General features: G+C 34.3%; 2 protein-coding genes across 7 annotated transcripts in view; both read right to left on the bottom strand.

Annotated features, from left to right (window-relative positions):
- Positions 1-1,477: 1,477 nt before the first annotated feature.
- Positions 1,478-15,647, bottom strand: LOC141486337 (trypsin-7-like). Its single transcript, XM_074184114.1, has 5 exons — positions 15,532-15,647; positions 9,818-9,908; positions 6,124-6,351; positions 4,258-4,504; positions 1,478-1,702 (listed from the first exon to the last, which is right to left on the bottom strand). The coding sequence occupies exons 1-5, from the start codon at positions 15,560-15,562 to the stop codon at positions 1,556-1,558; spliced, it is 744 nt and encodes a 247-aa protein (XP_074040215.1). The 5' UTR covers positions 15,563-15,647; the 3' UTR covers positions 1,478-1,555.
- Positions 15,648-20,108: 4,461 nt separating this feature from the next.
- The window catches only part of LOC111517454 (OCA2 melanosomal transmembrane protein hoepel1), a 43,104-nt gene continuing 42,816 nt past the window's right edge, over positions 20,109-20,396 (bottom strand). For all 6 annotated transcript variants that reach the window (XM_074184102.1, XM_074184103.1, XM_074184104.1 and 3 more), the window contains one exon: positions 20,109-20,263. In XM_074184102.1, the coding sequence (XP_074040203.1) occupies positions 20,179-20,263 (85 nt within the window). In that variant the 3' untranslated portion in view covers positions 20,109-20,178. The remainder of the gene's footprint in view (positions 20,264-20,396) is intronic.

Genomic DNA, 20,396 nt, shown 5'->3' with positions numbered 1-20,396 from the left:
GCTTTCATCCTCGTCGAAGTTTCGATAACTGAAACACAGAGTTCCAAATCTCTGTCAGTTGAAATGAAACCCTATAGATCGAAAATGCTTGTTCACTTCCCAAAGCTTTTAATAATGTTTAAAGATTATCATTATAGAATTTATAATCATTACCTCTCAAATGAATCAAATAAATTAACATTCAGAACATGGTGGTTGGCCATTTACTTCAGAGGTTATTTTGAAGATGATTTAACATCTATTTTCGAATGACCTAATTTTTTTATGCCCGAAACCTCAGTTTTAAAAGGGCCATCTGTTAAGAGGAAATAAAATGTATCACAAAAAATGCTACAATCATTTGTCATGAAGTATTACTTTTCCACCAGCGAGGACCCTATGGATTTATGAATTGGGAAGAAAATGGGTCAAATTGCTTATGTTACAAGTATCACATTTGAAGAGAAACAATTTGTTGTTTGGTCCTGATTATACCTACATTTGTATTTATTTCACCTATCAATGTTAATTATTTAAATTACAAAAAACAGTGAAACAATGAAAAAATGTGTGATTTTTTGCTTTTCATGACCTGTTTCTGTGACCTATTTGTGATAGAAATTGTCAGTACAGAAATGATTTATCCAAAATGTCAATTATTTTAATCAATTCATGATGAAAAGTATCATATACAGTTTCATAGAAAGTCCACGGCATATTCAAGTTTTTTTATTAGTGGATTTTTTGCTTCAGAAAACAACCTATTTATTTTTGTCATGGAATACTTTACACGGGTCAAATCTGACATTTTTTTCGTGTATCATCAAATTTTATAATTTTCGTAAGGTACATTTTCAAACTAACAGTCGCTACAGCCTTCCATAGTCTACTGCGATAATTGCGAACATAAACCATGCAAAATCAAACTGTCAACTAATTCCATATCAAATAGCTGTCAGTCGTTATTTCGGTGTTATGGTAATGATCAAGTGATCAACTGCATCCATCAAAACCGTACCTAGCAAGATTTTCGCATTTAAAATGACAACAACGATGCTACTTTCTCAAATGAAAAGCATCCAGGAAGTGGACTCAAATCGGGTAACCCAGAAAGCCACCCAATAGCTCCCTTCCTATTCAGCTTGTCGCATATTCTGGAGCACTTGAGATATTACACTCGAGACCTGCAGATCTTGTTATGTGTCTGGTGGTTTAAGAAAATCGAAATCATTTAAATGTGGTAGCCACTCAATCGAACACCTTCCTATTCAGCTTCCTGTTCATTAAATAATCGCACACGTTTTACCACGGGCAACAACTAGTTATTAATAAATAATAAATACGTAAAACCTTGAATATTTGTGGAACGACGAACGACAGTTAGCAAACCGTATTAAAGAGTTTCTGTAGACCATGAAGAACCTCACTTTCAGTTGTTGAGTGTTTTTTTTTTCGATGGTACTTGATCGCCTCATTATGAACAAACAGAAGAATTGAATCGTGATTCAACGATCATTATTCATTGCAGTGGATAAAAGTTAGCAAATAGTGTTTAGAAATGAAATGAAACGACATGTCAAACACCCGTATAATTTTTTATGAATTTCCGAAGACTTGCTATGTTCGTGTAAACTCCAGGATAACCAGGCTCGGCACAGTTGAAACCCCAGGAAACCAATCCAAAAAGGGTGCCATTTGACACGAAAGGTCCTCCAGAATCACCCTGAAAAAAGTCACATCTGTAGCCGAATTTCTGATGATTCTCAAGAATATTTCTTTAGGAAAATCAAAGTGTACGTCATTTGTAAGCTATCTCTAAAAAAAATCTTTCTAATAAGCATGCTTCCGCATTTTATTCTTAAGCGCGGCTTACCGTAATATCAAAAATCCAAACGAAGTACCCCTTATGATACTTTGATTGGTGTTGTTTTTATTCTTGATACTACAATAAGTCCGTGCCTAATCATTCAATAATGATCATTCAATAATGATTGGGCAGGGAAAATTGAAGTTGTAATAGTAATCCTTAGGAATAATTCCAACTTGATAGTTTTATTTGTTAAGCACAGTTTAGTGAAAGCATGTGTTTACGAAACGGAAAATCATACCAAATATAAAACAGAAATCGGTAGAATCAAAGTTTTCATGATACTTGGAGATGTTTATACTTTATGTAAACCTCTCTCTACAGTTATAATAATAATAGTAATAATAATGTTTATTTCATAAGATTGAATACATATACATATAAAAAAGAAGAAATGCAGAAATAAACATGACAAGACACTGAAGCTCATAGAGCTTGTGTATGACAAAAAAAAAACTGAAACAATAAACAAAAAGTTAAGACGTTTTGTGTATGATGTCAGTTGAGATGGAAAAAAAATTAAAATAACATGAACATGAATCAGTGAACAAACAACAATACAAACTAAACTATCGGTCATAACATTTATCATTCATACACCATAAACGTAGAGTAATTGAAAGCCATATGTCATATATATTTCATTGAATGTTCTGTTCTTAATATGGTCCTGCACTTTTGTAGAGTTGCTGTCTATTCTATAAGATAAGTCCCTGTTCAGAAAGATTGCAACAGTACAGATTATGGTGAACAATAATGACACATGTAAATTAAAACATATGAATAAAATTTCAAATATACGTATAAAGCTGGTGTAGATCATGAATTGTGAAATTATTTCCATTTATACTTGTAAATATTTACATTTTTTTGTGAGAACATGTGCTTTTTCTTTCTGTATAACTACTTCATTTTTTGTTCGTTCCAATATTTCATTTATTATACCTATTGTTATATTAGTTAGCCATAATTTCAGTTCTTTTTTAAATCTGTTATCACTTGTAATATACTTTATTTCAAATGGAACTTCTGCATAGGCAATAGAGCACAAGTATGTGAGAAATATTTGACTTCGAGATGTGCTTACTTTAGGAATCCTTGAGGTTTTTTGCTTGAATCTGGTATTGTGCAAGTGATCCAAAGACAATGATTTTGTTTCATATCTTCTATGATGCATTGCAAGACTTAGAAAATATAGATGTCTACATGTAAAAAATTTAGATTCTGTAAAAAGTGTTTCAGACGGATATGTATTGTCTCTATTAAAAATAATTTTGATGAGAATTTTTTTTGAGTGACATTGATAACCTGAGATGATTATCAGTAATACCCCCCACTCCCCATACAATTATTCCCTAGTTGATATGGGACTATACTAGAGTGAAATATAATATTCGTAGCTGTGCTATGTCAAAAATTTTTTTGAAAAACCTAAATTTGTTCAGTAGAAACCTCATTTCATTCGCAACATATTCTGTGTGCTTATTCCATCTTACATTTTTATCTATTATTATGCCAAGATATTTTATATGTTCTTTCATAGTTATAGTCATTGTGTCATTGTCATTATGGATTTCCAAAGAAGTATGAATTGGCAAGTTGTTGCTGAAATAAGTGAAAGATGCAACCTGCTTTTAAACCAACTGTCAATTTTTATGAAATCTATCTCAATCTTGTTCTTCAATTCTTTCCAAGTATCAGCGCGATATAATTCGGCTGTGTCATCAGCGAAACTGAATTGACCCTAAACAAATCATTCAAGTAGATATTAAATAAGAAAGGCTCCAATACTGTTCCTTGGGGGACTCCATATTCTATGGTACAGTAAGTGTTTCATTTATTTTGACGCACTGTTTCCTATCAGTTATGAATATCCTAATGGTCTCTTCCATTTCTGCTGTGTACTACTCTGTTCCAAAAATGGTGTGAATTTTAATTTTTCTCAAGAAATATTTATTCATTCATCAATTCCGATTTTGTCCTCTTCAAAGTATTTACCTTCAGATATAATGGTATGTTCTTGAGATCTCTCTGATTCAGTTTTTCTCCCCCTCAATCGTCGCAAAACGCCATCCTTTCATGGTTCTTTTCAATCTTGGGAACAAAAAAAGGAGTAGGGGGTGAATCTGGTGAATACAATGGCTGATGCTTGATTACGATGTCGTTACGTTGTTTATGGTACAAAAATCAAGAACAAGCAAGGACAAACATGTGGCAAGAACTCCTGTTGTACTACGCTACGGTAATCGAAGAAAACAGTGAGCAATACCCTGACATTTGATCGAACTTTTTGGTGTTAGCTCCTCTGGGATTTTCCAATGGGACAATTAGACTTTGGTTTCGATGTCATAACCAAATCTGGATCGCCCTTGACGTCATAAAACCTAATCAATCATCAACCAAAAACCTACCTGACAAGAATCTCTTCCTCCTTCTCTGTATCCAGCACAGAACATCCTTGGAGTAATTTGAACATGTCTGTAGCTTGCCTGACACCACTGTTGTGGGAGTATTGGAAGTTCAACTGCTCGAAGAGTATCAGGGATGTACGTATAAACAGATGAGATACTACCCCATCCTGATACAAATCCTTTCATTCCTGCCAGTGGACACTCGTTGTTTTTGGGTAGTTTAACAGGCTGAATTGTTTTCGAAAAACTGAAAATCAAGAAAGTGTATATACTGCGTATCCAAGATAAGGGTGGCCAGGGAAAATTGGAAAGTAGAAAAGATACGAGTCGGCTGATTAAGAAAATCGCAACACTTGTTTGTGCTTGGGTGGTGTGAAATAACAAAATTGAACAATACTTCTTGAGCATTCAGAAATTCTCATGCATGAGATGATGATTAATACCTAATGAAAAGAATATAAACTTCCATAGCCGAAAGTTTCCTTAACCGACGTCTGCAAGTTAGTTTTTTATACGTGACGTTTCGTCTTAACCTCCGGTAGGCATGATTAAAGACGACAAGGCATCATCTCAGACCACCAAAGCAGAAAACTAGCTCTTATACAAATATTGGAAAATCTGGGGTTCTGCTATTTTCTTAGGAAAACCATCACACCAAGTTCACAACTGTTTTTGAAAAGTATGTTTTAAAGTTGAGTTGAATTTTGAAGCTATGATCAGCTGTATTCTGCCTCGTACTTCGGAAATATATCGCCAAGCTCCAACCTTTCTTTGATGTTTCATGCTATCAAAGTTGCATTTGACATTTGGGTCTTCATTCATGCAGATGACTCTTTTCTGGAGAGACTCTACTAGCCTCTGAGTCTGCTCAGGAGCGGAGCTCATTATATATGTGAGCAATATTTTAAAAGAGGTTCAATATAAACTCCATCAAGTTTCGAAAGTTCCTTCTTTCAAGGTCGAATCCTTAAGACTACAAGATAGCCGCATAAAATGGGATGTGAATCAAAGTTTTTTGAAGTTATAACCAAAAACTACTTTAAATTCATTCAAAGGTCGAAGTCGTTGAAGGTCAAACACAAAACACTCACCTTGGCTTGTGTCGTATAGGTTCAAAACATCAGGATAACCGCGTAACTAACTCGAGCTCATTCGTGGTCAAAGTTCCCTTGTCGGAAATTTGGGAAGTGAATGAAGGTCATTCGAAGTCAATTCCAAAAGACTACCTCAAATTCATCTTGCCTGCGTCCTACGACGTAGGTCAAGCGCGTTCAAGGTCAGACTCAAAACACTCTCTTAAGTTACCTTGGCTACGTCGTGCGACGTATGTAAAGGTCGTTTCGAGGTTAAACGTGGTGGGGAAGGTTCTGAAATCGGCTTTAACCAACTACTACTCTGAAGAGTGTACAACATTCATTTTCTCAGTGGAAACTGATACCTGGGCTCTCGTAACATCGGATTATACTTGTTTTCTATCACCTCGAGAAAAAACGTGTTTTCCAATGGTAACGATTAAGGAACGTTTTATTGATAAAGCTGTCACGAACAAAGATGATCTGAGAAACATTGTTTGAAATATCTTGAAATATTTTTGTCGCCACTATATAAACTCATATCAAGGCACCTATGAAACATTTACATTTCTGAGTGCGGAAAATGGTTACAAGATAAGTTTATCGAGATTATTAACATTCGTACATGACACCAGATGCGTGATAAAAGGAATCCAACTGGCATCTAAACTTCCATTTGCATGAGTGTCTGGCATATGATATAAAAACTGATAATAATGACACAAATTTCACGAACATTTTCATCAAGTAACGGTTCAGTTCATTAATGATTTGAAATATAACAGCTCCTTACCTCAAGGGTTTCTCCAACCTGATGATGGCGATATCGAAATCGTCGTTCTGGAGATTATTTCGCGGATGCAATATGGCTTGTTTAACATTAACTACAATTCCTCCTTCATCCGTTCTACGGCTTCCTGCTCGGACGGAATACAATCCTTGTTTCGGAAAGCAATGTGCTACTGTCAAAGCTCTATCTTTGGTTATTAATGCTGCACCACATATCGGTGTCCCGTTATACCTGAATCAAACAATAAAAATTCAATCATCCTCGAAACTAAAATGAATTTCCAGAAATGAACTTGGTTCAACATACACTGTGACCAAACTCAAGTCGGCACTACTGCCAACTATTTTTTATTGAAGATATCGGCCGCGTTTTCAATTAATTCAAAAAATGTTTTAATTGATAAGAATCTTTGAATATTTCTAATTCAATCGAATGCCAAAGGTTTTTTGTATTCATCATCAAACCAAAAATAACGTAGTTACGCGCCTTTCAAAATCTACATCAAGTTTGCCATGAGATTCACAACCAAACCAATTTTTCTCAAAGAAATTCAAACTGAAACAAGGCACTGCCAAAACATCATGAAAAATCAACCAGTCATTTGGTAATGAACGTGTTAATGAACACACTATTTAACGATGATTTGCGATTTTTCAGCCTCGAAGATGAACTCCGAAGTGGTGGTCGACCGATAGTAATCCAAGACGAGGATTGTAGGACTATGGTGGAGACCGACCCATCAAGAATCAAATCAAATGAAAATCAAATCAAATCAAAATATACTTTATTGTCAGATGATTTTGTATCCCATCGACAAAGATTTATAGGTATAAATATAAGCATAACTAATGGTGTATAGACAATTAATGAAGGTTTGAATAAAAACAGGTACAAATACAATGAAAATAAATATAAAATTGAATACGCGTTTTAAAATGATTCATGCTTGCAAGCTATGATAGGGTCTATCAGCTAGCAAATTTCTGCATGATTCCCTAGGCCTGACTTTACAAAGACACCTTACTGTCCTTTTCTGTAGTATCAACACAGATGAGAGAAGGGTTGTACTGCATTTTCCCCAAAATGGTATTCCATATCTTATTTAGGATACAATTAAAGCGTAGTAAACCGTTTTTGCTGTGTGAAAACCCAGCTCGTTAGAAACCACCCTCATTGCATAACATTCGGAGGAGTTGTCTGACGTGTTCATCAAATTTGAGCCTTGGAATTTTGGAGATATTCACGGATAATAAATTAGCATCATAGCAATTTCTCACCTTTTCTAAATCAGATGATTTCTTTTTATGTAGCTCTGCTAGGTTTTTTCCTTCGACAATATTTTTATATCATCCGCGAATAGAGTAAAGCTGACAGATATATCTATCATAGTCAAATCATTAATATATAACAAAAACAGAACTGAACCCAACACAGAACCCTGTGACACACTAGATGTGATTGCCCTGCTTTCTGAGCGTTCCGATGTTCTTACCATTTGACTTCGGCCTGAGAAGTGCGATTCAAACCCCTCTGCAGCCATACCGGTGAAGTTTTTTGAGTAATAATTCATGATTAAGACAATCAAAAGCCTCCCAAAGGTCACAGAAAATTGCGGCAGCTACTTCACCAGCATTTATTTCTGAATGAAGTTTATAAAGGAAAGAGAATATTGCATCACTTGTGTCTTTTTCCGTCCGGAACGGAATTAGAGAAATGGACCGCAGATTGGAGGGATTATGAAAATGATCACCTTTATGTAGGGGAATAACAATTGAAGTCTTAAAAGAAGGAGGGAATGAGCCAGTTTCGAAGAAGGCATTGATGAGATTAACTAAAATTTCCAATGCATCTCCTGGTAGATTCGAAAGTATTTTTACCGAAATCTCATCATACCCAGCGGTATTTTTATTTTATATGTCGTTCAAGGTTTCAATTAATTCATGAATATCTGTGTTATATAAAATGAGGCTATCATCAATGTTAATATTTTCTATATTGATTAAAGGGTCACAGGGCACGCTAATAGTGCTGCTTAGCTTTTGAGCAATGGTGCAGTAGAATTCGTTAATTTCGTTAGGATTTAATGGGAAATCAACCGTTGTTTTCTTTGGTTTTTCTCTGAGGTCATTCATTATGGACCAAGTCTCTTTAATTCTGTTAGTTGATTCTCCATTCTGTTTCTGTAGTAAATTTTCTTCACTAACCTGATAGTTGATTTATTAATTTTACAGTACCTCGTGAGGTACATACAGATAAATTGGTTATTCGTAAATTTCCTAATGTAATGCAGTGAGCGTAAGTTTTTTGAGGACTTTTTCAGTTGTTTCGTCAACCACGGCTTTTTACGCTTCTGTATAGGAAAAGACTTATCATACACGTTAGAGTGCTCTCCAAGTCAATTCCGATACAATTCTGGTAGAACCTATCATAGCTTGAGCTACTATACAGTCTACTATGTTTACATATGGTATGTTTCAATACCTATTGAAAAGTCGATAAGCTCGAAAAAGTAGGTTCCAACGATTTGAACCGTCCACAGAAATTGTCACGTTTCGAAATATGTCCTTCTTTGATTGATATCAAAATTAATCCCACCAAAACCCAAACCATCCCATTTCGACAACCTCACACCTCTACCCGCCCTAAACCAAATCCCGATAACTTGAACCTCATACTCTTAGGAGAAAACCTCATACTCCAGGATTCAGTGTCCTACTTGGGGGTCACTTTCACAAGAATCCTCAACTGGAAGGACGACCTGAGACAAACTCTGAACAGAGTCCAGAAAATAGCAAACCTGCTTAAAGCACTGAGAGGCAAGCTCGGGAGATGCGACAGTAAAACTCTCCTACATACTTATAAATCTTTCATGAGATCAGTCCTACAAAGCGATGATACACTGTACGCTTCCCCCGAGACTATCCCACCGTATCCTAACTACCGAGAGAAAAATCCTACGCAACATCCACAACCTCTCTTACCGTTACCCATCTCAAAACTTATATAACCTAATTAACACTACAGCAATCAACCTACAATTTCAGGAACTTCAGGGACGATACGCGACTAGAACGATGAGCAGTAGCAACACCGATGCCATCAACTTGCTGACCACACCGTGGAATCCTCGTGGAGGACCCAGAAGGTTTCCTAGGAAGAAGCTCCCATTTCCCCCAGCCAGACTCCTGGGAACAGTGGAAGATCCGCCGGAGCAGATTCAGGATATCCTAGAGGAATACCCACTTGGAATCAGATTGCGGACAGCTGCGTCCTGGAAGGAGCTGAAATCTGAAGCCATGAGCCCCAGCCTTACAACACGTACCCAAAAAACCCCAATGACCACTGCAACTGACCCGGACCACTCGGAAAGACAAAAAATAAGAGGAACACATGACAACTAAAACAACACTACTCTGGACATCATTACACCAGACACCACACATACAACTCACTAACCCTGAAGAGGTATAAGCCTATAGCAGGCTTCTGAAGTCTGATGAAAGCTATAAGAAATCAGAAAATTACTTCTAATTTGGTGTTTGATATTGAAACAATTTTGGGATAGCCCGTCTATGAGTCTTAGAGTTTGGATTTTGAGACTTTTCTTTCTACTTACATACTTATCTTACTCTACATAGTCGCAGGGAAATATCGTCTAATATTCCTATTTTTCTCATAAAGGTAACTATCAACTCACCTCAAGCTCAGCTGATAGGGGAATTCTTCAATCTGAACAGACCTTCCTCCTATGATTCTGGAAGTTGCGTGTACTGAGTCCTTTAATAAAACTAACGAAATTTAATTATCTAATGTGTTTAGATTTTTTCGAATACAAAGTTAAAAATCGGCAAAACAAGTTATTGAAACGTTCGTTTGAAGGTTATTGACAATGTTTCATGATGAACTTCATTAGTTCGGACTTCCATTGTCTGATATTGTATAAAATGATTTGAAATCCCTGAGAGAACTAAAAGATAAGAATTGAAAAATGAATAGCTGAAAATAACAGTTATAAATTGATGGATGTAGCCGTTACTACGTGGTAGGAGATCATAATGAAAAGAGAAATGAAAATTTCTATGTGTTTTACCACTTTTAATTGTAACTAACGTTACTGCAGTTACGTTCTATATGGACATTCTCAAACTAATACAATAAACTAACAATGATCCATTACATTCGCCAATATGTACCATTCAGGTACTTGATTGATACTTGAATTTAAAGTTCACAATGCGGATGTGCCAATTTAAAAACCGGAGATCGATCATTTAACAGGTTGCACCCACAATGTTCATGCTTGTTAATTTCCAAGGCTTCTAAATAATTGAGTTTGCAACCCTTCCATAGTCTAGTTTTCATAGTCTCCGTTGTTTAAATTGGCACATCCGCATTCTCTTTTCATTAATAATTCCGTGTTAGGAATCACACGTTAAAAGGTAAGACCTCGTTAATCCCTAGCTCGCACAAGTTTCGACTTCTGAGGGTTGTCGTTCGTAGGGGTGCGACAGCTGGTTAACGGAAAAACAGATTTTAAACAGATTAATAACAGTTATATTAAGCAAGAAACCTGAAATGAAATAATAGTGAAATAGAATACAAGTAAAAATTGAATAATCGAACAAAAAATAAAAATAAAAAGTTAAGAGATTCCAAGCCAAGTTACTTCACGACATTTTGATTGTTGGTATCCACAATCGTCTTGGGGTGATGACTAGATCAGTCCAGTCGTAAATGATGCAAAATGATATAGTAGAACAGGGATATAAATAAAATAAATAAATAAAATAAATAATACACGTTTTTTAGAAATGAAATGAAAGGTACATAAACATAAGCAGTCAGCAGTAAATAAACATGTGAAAAAACCACTCCCGCCTGTAGTGGTTGTAGTGTGCCTGGATGAAATGGGGCTACATATATATATATATATATATATATATATATATATATATATATATATATATATATATATATATATATATATATATATATATATATATATATATACAAATATATATATATACAAATATATATATATATATATATATATATATATATATATATATATATATATATATATATATATATATATATATATATATATATATATATATATAAAACCAAAATGAATATGAAATATAAATGTAGAGCTATATAGATATAAAAGATGTGTACATATTCAATGAGGTATATTAAAATATGAGGTAAGTATCAGATTTTTCTTTTGTATGGCATGATCAGTCAATAAGACTGAATTGTTGTTCTGGGCAACGAAAAAATTACAATTTCAGGTGATACTTGAATGTAGTTGGCCTTGAAATATTTTGAATTTTAACTGGAAGACATTGGTATAGTTTGGGACTCAAATATGTTAGACTTTTTTTTCTTTTGATTTTCTCATAAAAGGAGTCAAGTATGTGAGTTGTCTGTTCCTTGTATTGTATTGGTGTTCCGGGTTCTTCAATTCGTGCTTGGAATTATGCTGTTTGATGGATATTTTTTATCTTTATTGAATATAATTTTAAGTAGGCGCTTTTGAACAATGATTAATTTTTCGAGGTAAGACTTACTTTAACCTCCCCATGCTAATATTCCATACACAATATGTGGTTCCACTAACGCCTCATATATCGTTCTTATTGCTTTGAAATCTAGAATATATTTAACATTTTTGAGTTTATAAATTAAAAACTGTATTTTCTTAGTGATATATTCGATTTGTTTATTCCATTTCAGGTTATTGTCTATCATAACACCAAGATATTTGATCTTATTACAACTGCATATTGAGATGCCTTCAGTGATTTGCAGGCTATCATAAGAAGGGGTACTTCTCTCATCAATATGTATGGGTAGAAAAAATCTTTTTTTAAAGTTAATTATTAAAAGTCTATAGTTGAAAAAGGCTTGAGTATTACGGATATCGCTTTCTGCTTGAATTTTAAGTGATAGCCAGTCTTCATGACTGCAGAAAATTGCAGTATCATCCGCATAAGTAATAATTTGACCACTTGTGTTTATTCTGAATAGATCATTCAAATATATATTGAACAGAAGTGGTCCCAAGACAGTTCCTTGGGGTACACCATATTCTATTCTTTGAAAATTGCTCCTTACCATCTTCAGTTCAACACAGTGAAATCTATTGGTGTGGATTTCTGGGTGATGATCTCAGAATGTCAAGATGTATTTCACAATTGGTATATACAGTGTGGCACACTTAAGATAAAAATATCCCTGTATTTTGGTCATTTTTGAATGCAGATATTTGATTTTTGCTACAGGCGTAGACCTTCATGGGCCGTACTTTCCGCAATACTTAGCTCAAGTGACCTTGCGAAAAAAGGCAAATTCTCGATATTTAGCTTCGGGTTGACGATCGATTAGATTTAGAAAGCACAATTGATACAATATTATTTTCATGGCAACATTTGATGACATTATATGAGAACAAGTTCAATAATGGTGAATGAATAACTTCTTGTTGATCGTTTTAAAAAAATTCAATATTTGCCTTTTTTGATCTCCAGAGATGTTAGGAGGTTTCATTTTTGTCCTTCATTTTCTGTATGTGATATGTTGTAGTACATATTAAAATCGTGGTTATTCTCTAAAAGGTGCCAAGCATAGGCTGAATTATGAAAAATGAGAATCAAAACTTCCTACGTTTTTATACCACTTTCACATAAGAAGTTTCATTTCTCATTTTTCATGATGATATCCTATATCACGTAGTAACGGCTACATCCATCAATTTATAGGCTGAATTCGTTTTCGGTATCTCAAAACTTTTTTATGTTCTGAGATTCATAATTTCATCAACTGTTACATTCGAAAAACAACCATGTGCAAATCTGATTATCAAACAATGACAGCACTTTTTACAACTCCTTGATGATATTTTGACAGCTAATTTCTGTCTTTTTATACATGGAATCAAATTTTTGAAAAGCTGGATAAGATGAATTGAAAATATTTCAAATCAGGAAATTTTGTAGGTCATGATACAAATTTTCAGTTAAAAAAATGTGGGAGTTTCATGTTATGAGTTAGGTCAGGTTAGGTCCAAAGTGAGTGAGTCTATTCGACCCTCTACCGCAACCCGCAAGGGTTTATTGTGGCTCACGCCTATTCACACTCGACCAAATAAACCCAGCTTCGTAAAGAAGCTGGGTTTGTATGGTAAGTGGTCTTTAAGGCAGTAGTCTTTCAGGACTGTCTTCCGATAGTCTAAGTCTCTGCATATGATGATTCAAATGACAGTGACCTGTGAGAAGGCCTGTTAGACTTCGTAGTTCATCCCTACTGTAGTCCAATAACTGTTTGGTAATAAGCTGGAGTGAGCCAATTCTGGAAGAGTCTGCCAGAAGTCCATAAATCTTCTTACCATCCAGGTGTTCAATCTTTGTTTGGCAAAGCCTAAATCGATGCCAATGATAGGTTCTGGTCTAATGAAGCTACTTGCAGCACCCTCCTTTGCAAGGGAGTCAGCAGCCTAATTTCCTTCCAAACCAGTATGGCCAGGAATCCAGACCATAAACAATCTGTTAAGTCTTCCCATCGAGGAAAGTCGTTTTTGGCAATTTGATGTTATGACTACTTCATCTTTTAATTTTATCTTCTAAAATACAATGATACATTTCTGATGTAGAAAGATACATGCGATTTCACCATGTACTTTGAGCAGGAATTTTCTCTCAAGGATCACTACCATTATTCTGATTCAAAACATCATTTTTGAGATTGATGGTTGTTCATTTATATACATGTATCATTTATTTATATAACCCAATTTCTACTTAAAAAACAGGCGATATATCGTTATGATAATTCGTCAGATATCCTTGAAATTGTTTACAAATGATAAGAACAAATTTTTCTGCTTAGATATGAAATGAATTAAACCAATTGTGGAGCAATTTATTATCATGTTTTCAGAGTCAGGAAAGTCCCGAATGAGATTTTTTTTGCCACAATCTATATTACTTGTTTCATAAATCTCGGTGACTATCGTTTGATCTTTCGAGTTGTCAGAATTTGTGAAACTATATGATGCGATTTCACGTTCAGGTTTGTTGATACGGAATCCAACCGATGAGAGTATTTTGATTAGAACCGAATATAATTAAACTCCAGTCGGCGTTATCATTAACAACTGTTAATAATTCGAAAATTTCAGTTTTCAGATTCAATTGAGAAATACCAATTTTGGCATTAACTCAACTATCGTTCATCTTATTGAATTTGTATTCAGTAACATACGAGTTGAATTTTCATTTTTCTTGAGAAACAAAGCTTATGTTGTACCCAGTGGAGAATTATACCTAGAAAATTTTAATGAGTCAGTATTCAGGTACACAAAAAAATACAAAATTGGATAGAAAATTTCCAATGATTTGATTACAATACATATTTCTCACTATATTCAGCGCATAGAAAATAAAACAGAATGTAATCCTGAATATGTTCGAACAATTATCCGTATTATGTTCCGTATTTCAACAATTAAACCATTTTTCATTTTCTTCACTTCAGAATATTATTTTAATCATTTTCATAATATTCAGATGTTATATCTGTTCAAAAATCTGTTTAAAGTCTGTTTTTCCGTTGACCAGCTGTCGCACCCCTACGAACGACAACCCTCAGTAGTCGAAACTTTTGCGAGCTAAGGATTAACGAGATCTCACTTTTTAACGTGTTATTCCTCACACCTAATCTAACACTTATGATGATTACTTTAAAACATATGTTTATTTTGAATCTTATAAAAATCACTATCGATAATCATTCGTTCATCCCAACGAAATGAATAAACCCAAAAAATTTGACTATATTTTAGAACGCTCACTAAATTCTGAGCTTTCTGTGACCTTGCATAACCTCACTCTATGCTGAAAAGCGAACCTTGACAGGCAAAGCCTAGTAAATAAAACAGATTGTTTCAGCCAAACCTCACCTACCCTAATCTGTCCTAACCTAACTTAATTATACGCCTGTATTATAGAATTAGATAATTAGGTAGATTCACATAAACCTACACGAGTATATTTAAAAATCGTGAAATATCAACGTATAATCTCACCTAACCTGATCTGTCCTAACCTAACTTAATTGGTAATGTGTCTGTATCATATGACAGTCATAGTGATGTTTTTTTTATAATTAATGTTTATCTGTAAATACATATAAATGTGTAAATTTGAATTAGATTATTAAGTAGATCCCATCAGGTATACACGAGTATATTGAAAAATCGCGAAATATCAATGTATAATCTCTCATCCATAAAGTTTAACGATATGTAAACGTAAAATTTAACAACAGAAATACTAGGTACCAACAATAAAATAATCAAGATAATCCAAAGTATAAACACTGCGAGAAATGTTAACAGTTATAACTTACTTAAGCTCAGTATGGAACACAACGCGAACATTTTTAGATTAATTCTATTCTGAATATTCAAAATTATCACCTATATAGCTCGCTTTATCAGTTTCACCTTGTTGTGTTGAAATTGGTTCGGAGCTATTAGTGTAGGCTTGTCACTGTCTGTTGCAACTCCAGAATCATGATTTCAAGGTGCCCTTTGTTCGATTCATTCACCTATTTTGAATTAAAATTCAATATCAGTGGTCTTAGTAGTAAAGATGCGTGTACAATGTCGGTTATGATCATGGTGAGCTCTTGGCCTAGACCCCCAATATATGAAATAACACATGGGCTGAAAAATCCCGGGTCTAAGAAAGAAAACGAGTTTTTTTTGTTCAAAAATGACTTTAATCACCAACATAATCTCCATCAAGAGCCGCACAATCAAAATAGACCTCAATTTCAGTAATAACCTCTTCACTCAGCCAGTAGTCGCTGGGAGCCAAATCTGGCGAATACGGTGGACGTTGAAGCAATTAGAAGTTCAATTCATGTAGTTTTGCCATTGTTTCGATTGACTTGTGACACAATGTGTTGTCTTGATGAAACCATTTTTTTCTTTGCCATTTGCGGTCGTTTCTTTGCAATTTCCCAGATAACACAGGATGTCCTATGGATATCCGTTTTATATCCATTTCAGGTCCAGGATATCCCGGTATTGAAATGGATATCCGATGGATGTCCGTGAAGGACAAGCGTATGAATATCCGTCGAAGGATATCTTATGGATATCCATAGGATATATGAGAAGTAAATGCTATTTCATTAATCAAAATTTATATCCAAAACGGAATTTTGTGAATGTAAAATTTGTGAATAGTAATTTTAATGCATGTTGCTTATTTTGATGACTATTTCACATTCGATTCACTAATATTGGTAAAAAGACAGTATTTCATTTTATACTTATAAAAAATGAATTATGAAAATAAGTTATAATTATTTAACATATAATGAACCCATCATTCCTGATTATATGTATTAATAATAAGTACTTGCTTTTTTTTATTTTTATTCTTGATGTACAAATCATAAGTTTAGTACCGTCGGCAGTTCGTCGGGTGGTAAACAGGTGTAAAGCAGGTGGTAAGCAGGTGTAAACTTGCCGAACACACACTCTCTTATTGACGATAACTCCGGAAATTCGCATAGGGCTTGCCTGACAATTTCATCTTCCTGTTCACACAGGTGCATAGAGGTGTGTCCACTAGCCCCATAGAATGGAGGCGTTTCCTTAGTTGACAGTGGCCAGTCAGAAATCCTATTGTTAAACATAGATTTTTCCTGGTCATCGCCAGATATTTCTTCGGCGCCAGCTTTCCAGGGTCGCCCAGGGTGATCCTGGCAAGATTGCATCTTTTGATTTCATCTCATCTCTTTAGGTATTGAGCATGGGCACTCTAGTACTAGCCCTGAAGTAACACGTTGTCTGTTCAAGGCTAATAGGACTTGTCTGCTGTCAGTGAGGATTGTTATGTTTTCGCCAGAAATTCTTTTCTTGGTTATTTCTTTTGTGGCAATTGAGATACCAGCCAGTTCTGTTTGAACCACGCTGGTATTTTTTCCAATTTCCACTTAATCCTCAGGTTTATTGATCTGGAGTACCCTTCACATCCTGAGCCTTCTTTGGTTTTCAGGCCGTCTGTATATATGCTTATTGCATTTGTAGAGTGCATGACTCTGTGATGTTGGGCATTAATGTACGTACTGTTCGAAGTTTGTTCGCAAAATTTCGTTCCGGAGATCCACTTGGAACACTTTCATTTTCATTCTCTATTGCCTCTTCACCACCAATCTAGATAACGTTCCTCATAGGAACATTAGAAACAGAAAATTACTTGCCAGTCCGAATTTCAACTCAAATTCAAGCAGAAACACCCCAGTTTCTAGAATGTGTGATTCTTTCAACAAATACTGTAGTAACGTAGATATTTTGTACCAGACACGGGAAGAACATCGCAATTTTGCGGATTCAAAGAAGATTCCAAAGTATTCCTGAATCGACAATTGATTTATCTCAAGGGAGATAATCAATTATCTACTGTCGTAGGATTTATTACTCGAAACTTTCAAATTGAAGTTTCCCTTGTCGAAGAACTCGGACATCTCAAAGGCCACACTCCATCTCAGGTATGAACAAACATTTTGTGTTTTATTGATACGACCTTCTTGCTTGCAAGAAATTATGTTCAGACATGTATGAATTTTTAGGCCTTCATTTTCCATTTGCCTGTTCGTTGCTAACTGATAACGCCCTTAAAATCTCCTTAACTTTGAGAATAGCGGTTGGCGAATCTCCACTTCTTGGACTCCTAGATGACTCACCACTGTTAGATGATTGTAAGCGGATGATTGTAAGCATCATGTCTCAAAGAAGGTAATATTATTCCTTTTTATCGTTCATTTGGGTCTGAACGGGACGCATTAACATCACAACACTACCAAAACTGTCAGCGCTACTGCGCAACCCACTACATCTAGCTATAAAGTACCTACTTTTACTTAGTATCAATTATATTAGTTTAGTGTATTGTGTTGAAATTTTAAAACCTTTGCTACCTTTGAGCAACTGTAAATCGAAGGTATGCAAATTAGAGGGTACATAATTCATCAGTTGAATTAGACAACCAGGAAATCATTGTGACAAAATCCTTTCTTTTAATATCATTTATTTTTCCTTGTGAATAAATCAAATTTTGTAGATTGGTCACGGAAGTTAGAACTGACAATCTTCGTTACAATTTTTCTTTACCCTCTATTATTGTTAAAAAAAAATGCTTTTCTTTATATTTGCCGACGCTCTCTTTCCCATAACGTTCATCAATAAATGATTCTAAAATTAATTTACTCCTTGCTTCTTTCTTTATACCCACTCCCGTCTCCACTGTTGAAAAGCTGGTAGAGCATTTGTGGAGGTAATATTCTTCAAAGTAACTATGAAAAGAATATTGAACACATAGCAAAAATAATGAATAATTGGTTAGTGCGTACGAAATTTGTAAATTCATTATTTTTTATTTTTTCTTGTATCTGCTGCACTGATTATCTCTGTAACAACTACTTTTAGTGGATGGGTATTTACCTGTTTGTATCCCAAATTTTGAATGAATAAATAAATAATAATGTCACGAATGAGTTGAATCTACTCATTTCATTAATGACAGTACGTAATGACATTCCTTCGCTCATTTGATTAAATCCCAGTCATAGGAATCTTGTTTAAGTTGAAAGGAGTATATTTTCAGAAGTGATTAACTTTTGAGAAAGAAATTTTTTGGGTTTCCACTTCTCCATCTTCATACAAAAATGTGGTAATATTCCAAAGAAGGTGAGAAAGTAACTAATCTCAAAATGAACTCTCTTAGCTTGCTATGATACTATGCTGCCAACCTTTGTTCATTAAACACAGAATAATGTCCTTGCCGTGTTCGTACATTTTTCAAGTTCTAACAGAGATTCACAAAACTCCTCGATGCTTACCAAGCAATCGGACATACATAGCTATCCTACCAAAGAAGCAGAATTATTATCTCTACAATATACTGCCACCAAAATTGAAATCATTAAGTATAAATTTATTCGAAATAAGGATGAATAACTTACTTTTGACGCATTGCTTTCATTCCACAAAGGAATACATTGGACATTTCAGACTTTGTAGGGAATATAATTCGTCTCGCCCAATTTTTATGTTACCTACTATGGTTTTTTTCATCTATCATTCCATGTTTTGAAAATATTTTTTTAATTACAGTATTTTACACTATGTGTTATGTTTTTTTTTGTTTTGTACTGTCTTATTCATTTAATAATTATTTTAAAATGTATTTATATTTTGTATTCTGTACAGCTACCTGTTTAGTGAACGAAGTTATTATTATTATTATTATTATTATTGCATTGTGTATTCTTTATGATACTTGACTTATTTTATTTATATACACACGCATTTTTAAAGTGTTACAATTTCCACATAATTTTTTATAACATTTTTAATTTTGTCATTTTTTCTAAATGTTACATGCATATGTTTTTTGTACATAATACCATTCATACATACATGTCAATTTTAGGATAAGTGCTTTGCAGCTACTTTCTCTACTCAGTTTGTATTCCAAACATTCGTATGGAATAGAATCAGATGTTATTCACAGGATTTCTACAGGAAATAATTAATGAAAGAAATAAAATTTTACTCAGAAGGAACACTGTCATCCTCATTGGTGGACATCATCGCCGTAAGACACTTGCATTAAGGCTCTTCGGTATCAATCTGGAGTAGTAGAAAGCCAAAAACTTTCTTTCCTAAAAATTTGTCACTCCTAAAAATATAACCCTTTCAATTTATAAAAGTAGTTATTTTGAAAGGGCCTTTTTTCCAGTTTGTGTCTCAAAGTTACTGATTTGTAGGTATGCTACTCACATCTTTTGAAGAGTTTATTTTGAAATTAATTGCTTTCTTTGGAAGATACCCACATTTTTGTGTATTCCTTCCTTCCTTTTACAAAAATAGTATAGTTGTTCACGTCAAAGGAATAATTTATGTAGTCTCGTCTTGTAGGATATTTTATTTTTCAAATAAAAAACGGAAGTAGATACATTATAAGATTAAAATACAACTTAGTGCCAACTGAAAACTACATGACACAGTATTAAGTATATAGTTATTACTATGGTACTGGTTAACATCACTGGAAACCCAACCCTGAAATCAAGTTAAGTTAAAAAGCAAATTTATGTGACGTTGAAGGCGACAAGCTAATCAGTGTCTCAACATAATGAAAAAAAATTGTATTCTCATTGTTTTCGAAAAGTGATTCATTTAGTTTTTGTTTCAT

This window comes from Leptinotarsa decemlineata, unplaced genomic scaffold, assembly GCF_025532065.1.
Source record: "Leptinotarsa decemlineata unplaced genomic scaffold, Ldec_3_MD MMD2_tig00026354_RagTag_RagTag, whole genome shotgun sequence".
Lineage (NCBI taxonomy): Eukaryota > Metazoa > Arthropoda > Insecta > Coleoptera > Chrysomelidae > Leptinotarsa > Leptinotarsa decemlineata.
Note: the sequence above shows the minus strand (reverse complement) of the source record. Positions and strands in the feature narration are given on the sequence as shown.